Raw genomic sequence first — 5,000 nt, 5'->3', positions numbered from 1 at the left:
GTGTTAAAAAAGTTAAACGTTAATAAGTGGTTCTCAAAGTGGGGTGGTGCCCCCTGCCGAATACATAACAATTTAGGGGGTCCTTGGGTTGAAACGGTTTGTGAACCACTGCACCACAGCGCTGAGCAGAAAGGCTCACCTCCAGCTTCATGCGGACGTCCTCTCTCATGGTGGTTATCTTGTCCAGGTGTTTAGTAGCAGCCTCCACCTGACTGCAGTAGCGTCCATACAGTAACAACCTGGATAGGACAGAGACATCAAACACTGATGGAAACGGGTGGCCGTGCCTTTGCTGTGTTGGGACAGACGTTGTGGAACAAACTCCCTTCAAAGTAGCCTCAACGCTAGACCCACCTTTTCACTGTAGAGCACTCCTGTAGGTTCACTTGTTGTTTTGTGCTGTGTGTGTGTGTGTGTGTGTGTGTGTGTGTGTGTGTGTGTGTGTGTGTGTGTGTGTGTGTGTGTGTGTATGTGTGTGTGCGTGCGTGCTTGCGTGCGTGCTTGCGTGTGTTTTCTACTCCTTTCTGTTGTGACTGACTGACACTAGTATGACTATGTTCTTGTTGTTCTAATCTAGTCTTCTTTGCCTTGTCCTATGTTTTTCTCTTCTCTCTTTCCTCGGACTGCGCCCCCAGCCAGTGTATTAACTGGATGGGGGGGCGCACTACAAATACCAAACCTTTGAACCTATGAAAATAGCCCATACAAGCTCACAACCCGTTTCGATGGATCAGTCAGAGACCAATCAGATGGCTGACAATGGGTCAATTGTTTTCAATGTGAGTGACACGTATTTACGCTATACTGAAAGGAAAAAACAGCAGCGTGATGAGGAGGGCAATGAGCATCTGAAGTATAAAAACTCCAAAGAGAGACTGCTTTTCCTCTCTGTAAAGCTCACGAACAAACTTCTAATACTTAGGCAAAAGTACTCAGGATAAACGCAGAGGCAGACAGATGAATGAAGGTTTCGGAGTTCCATTTTATTTGCAGAGTTCAGTACAGCATCAGATGCATGGCCGGAGCCATGCATGCACCCAGCCTGACGGCAGGACACACTACTACAGATTCAACATTTGAGTGGCGTTTTATACAGTCCCAAATCCCAATACACATTTGAAACAGACAGTCGTTAACACTCAACCAAAATGTCTGGACAGGTCACAGGAAGCACAACAGGAGACCTCTGGTCTGAATGCTCCTAAATCAAAGTAGGCCTGGCTATTTAGCATAGTTGCCAGCTGTGAAGAATGGTGACTGAATGTCTAGCCTTTTGGTCCTGTAGGTGAGACCATAGTATTATCAGGCTTACTATTTTAGATGTGAATTTAGTCTGTCTATAGTTTAACATTATTAAGCGATATTAATGAAATGTGGTTCCACCAGATACGACACATCTCTTCTGCGCTGCGTGTTCGTGTCTGTCGTTTTTTTTAAATCTTGCTGTGATACCTACCTCTCTTTATATTTGATGAAGACCTGGTGAAGGTTCTGCGCTCCATGGTCCAGGATAGAGCTGCGAATCTCCTCCAATAAGGTCCGATGGGTCGTCGCCAACTCCTACACATACACACACAGACCACCCCCACCCACACACACACACTACCGTCAGAAGCTATACGCTAACATCTTTGCTGTCGGGCAGAAATCTCTCATCTCCAAAACCTTTCATGTTTTTTCGTAAATCAATGCCCTACTTGATCATACGACAGTGTCACACAAATGCACCAAACGTATTTGAGGTGTCCACATACCTCTATGTTGATGAAGATGCTCTCCATGTCCTGTGGAAGGAGGAACTTCTGAAGGGGCTTCATAAAGTGCTGCACACAGGAGAAGATATTACTGTTACCTCTGTCTTTCACTTTCACTGCCTCACTGCCTCACTGCCTCACTGCCTCACTCACCCACTCACTCACTCACTCACTCACTCACTCACTCACTCACTCACTCACTCACTCACTCACTCACTCACTCACTCACTGCCTCACTCACTCACTCACTCACTCACTCACTCACTCACTCACTCACTGCCTCACTCACCCACTCACTCACTCACCCACTCACTCACTCACTCACTCACTCACTGCCTCACTCACCCACTCACTCACTCACCCACTCACTCACTCACTCACTCACTCACTGCCTCACTCACCCACTCACTCACTCACTCACTCACTCACTGCCTCACTCACCCACTCACTCACTCACTCACTCACTCACTGCCTCACTCACCCACTCACTCACTCACTCACTCACTCACTGCCTCACTCACCCACTCACTCACTCACTCACTCACTCACTCACTCACTGTTTATGCGTGTGTTTACCTGTAATATAGACTCCAGTGTATCAAAGTATTTCTCCTCAGTTTGTCTAATCTCCTGCAGGCAGCATCCTCTCATGTCTACGCCAGTCTTTTGTTGCTGTGCAAAACACACAACATTCATCATTTACAATTTAGCTACAGTATTTAGTAGTGTTCGAGATCAGAGTGAATGGCATGAGCCCTAGTCAGCAAATGACAGGGTAAATGGTCACGTAAAAGGGTTAGTAAATAAATCTGTGCTACAAAGCAACTAGTGCACCAGGTAAATGTCAAACACATCATCTGTCTAAACAACAAGCTATCTAAATAAAATAGCATATAGTGAACAACCAACATACATCTGGATAAGGTGATTAGCATCAATCAAAATAGGCAACATATACCGATGCAATCATGTAATCAACAAAATGAGTGCTAGAGGGCGAGATAGAGTCTGAAGAGGTGGAGTTTTCAGGGAGTCTCCCACACAGAACTCCAACATTATCAGCATCCACACTAAAATGAACAATCAACAATACCCCATTTTTTTTTTAATTAACTTTCCTGCTGGGGGAGCTCCTATCCGCGATAGGCACGCTCTCTCTCTCTCTCTCTCCCACCGCTACTAGAGCTACGCCATGGTAAGCTGCCATCTTTTCTCCCGTGGTTGTGATTGTAGGACTGTCCCAAACACAATGTAGCCGTTTGGAAGATGCCACATTGCTTTACATTGTGGCTGGTGTGAATATTTGGGATGAGATACATATATCTGACCGATACACGTTACAGTAAAACATTCCCATGCCAGGCCATCTGCATGCCTGATGGCTTGGTCTGTGGCAGTGGTTCTCAAAGGTGGGGTCCAGGGACCCGCAGGGTTCCTTGTTGGGGGTCCTAATGGACCCTTAGATGTCTGTAACTTACACCTGTAATCCTGCGTATTACAGGTGGAACCAATTATTTGTGTTTAGTACGATGTGTACAGTGTGTTGAACACTCACAGTCTCTGGCACTGATGGCCCCATCAAGTCTTCATAGATTTCATCTCCTTCATCCTCCTCATCCTCCACACAATCATACAGGTCATCATCTTCATCCACCGTGTCACTGACACGCACAAAACAGAACATATATACAGTCAGACACACACAATCATAAACATGATTATTGTCAGTCGATGTTGCCATCGTCATCATCAAGTTTCAAGTTTCATACGCATCAGCTATTCTGAATCAGATATACCTAAAGTCTAGCTCTGATCCAGATCGTGACAATAGAACAATTCAATTGATCAGATATGTTGGGCGCACAGTGGAGTAACTAAAACATTTTTCCATCTGATGGAATATTTTCTTTTCTGGACAAAAAGTGTATTTTAGATGGGATGTGGGGCGCTCAGTGTTCCCACTAAGGAAAGTAAGCTTAAAAACTACTTTTTGATGTAGCTGTGGGACTAGTGGACTACGGATGGAAATGAGTTTATAGCTGAAAATTCAGCATATATACATGATATCATGTTTATTGATTGAAATGTGCATTAATGTGCACTGTCCCGTAAATAAATACATCGATTAAAGAAAAGTGTCCTGTGTCATCAAGTCATCTCAAACATTCTATCCTGACAAAAAAAATGTTAAAGAACAGTCCTTACTCTATCTGGTCAGACAGTCCGCTGTAGATGTTATCATCTGATGCACATCCTTCTGATGGGAAAGGCCTGGAAACACAGGGACATGTGTGTGTGTTCATTTTGTCAACTAAAACTATGACGAAAAATATTCGTCAACTACCTTTTTCCACTGACGGAAACTAAATGAAAACTAAATAAAAACTAAGCTATGATGACTAACACTATGATTAAATATACAAATTTGTCAACAACTGGAAAAAAAAACTAGACAGAAATGTTAGGGAGGGACTAGTGGACTAAGACAAAGTCATTTTATGCTTAGCCGATCTACAAGCCGATCCGAGCTTGTAGATCAGCTATTTTCAACACATAAATCAGACATTAAGATGCCATCAAGGCCAAAATAAACTACTAAAGCATGAATAAAGCCCTTCAGGATGACAAAGACCCCTCCACTTCGGGATCTTAACATCCTGTCGGGGTTTATTTCTCAACAATGACCGGCTCGCTGTTAATTATACCTTGCTTATAACCCATAATGTAAACAACAACAACAGTAGCATTAGGTTTAAACTGAACTCTTTCCATAACCACTTAAACCCCATACATTAACCGGTGTCCCCCTCTCGATACTACTCCCACCTCAACACCAAATCTCTCTCACAAAGCAAACTTGTAGATCTGCAATTGTTTTGGGCCAAAATGCCTATTGTGACAGACATGCCCATAATCTTCTGAAGGGTTAAAGAAATTAATGGAATAGTTCAATAAAATGCAGGCATACAAAGTTCAATAAGAAAACAAAACAAAAACATTTTGCAAGCTTGAAGCTTGCAAAATTACACAAAAACATAGAGCAAACAAAATAGAACTATAAAAGACAATACATCTTTCAATAGATAAACCACTGTGGATACAGTAGAGAAACACACAGAAGGATGCAGAAGTGACTTACTGGAAGTTTTGGAAGTGTAACGCGATGGAAGAATGGGACAGGATGGACAAGGTGTCAATTACCTGCAAAACACGCACACACACACACACACACACACACACACACAC

The 5,000-nt window shown here is 43.3% G+C and overlaps 1 protein-coding gene across 2 annotated transcripts in view; it reads right to left on the bottom strand.

Annotated features, from left to right (window-relative positions):
• Positions 1-5,000, bottom strand: part of vav1 (vav guanine nucleotide exchange factor 1) — a 41,430-nt gene that overhangs the window by 11,133 nt on the left and 25,297 nt on the right. For both annotated transcript variants that reach the window (XM_079498510.1, XM_079498511.1), the window contains 7 exons: positions 4,894-4,955; positions 3,960-4,025; positions 3,310-3,415; positions 2,331-2,426; positions 1,755-1,823; positions 1,457-1,560; positions 140-239 (listed from right to left, as the gene is read on the bottom strand). In XM_079498510.1, the coding sequence (XP_079354636.1) occupies positions 140-239; positions 1,457-1,560; positions 1,755-1,823; positions 2,331-2,426; positions 3,310-3,415; positions 3,960-4,025; positions 4,894-4,955 (603 nt within the window). The remainder of the gene's footprint in view (positions 1-139; positions 240-1,456; positions 1,561-1,754; positions 1,824-2,330; positions 2,427-3,309; positions 3,416-3,959; positions 4,026-4,893; positions 4,956-5,000) is intronic.

This window comes from Electrona antarctica, assembly GCF_951216825.1.
Source record: "Electrona antarctica genome assembly, chromosome: 4".
Classification (NCBI taxonomy): domain Eukaryota; kingdom Metazoa; phylum Chordata; class Actinopteri; order Myctophiformes; family Myctophidae; genus Electrona; species Electrona antarctica.
This window is presented reverse-complemented; position numbering and strand designations above follow the sequence as displayed.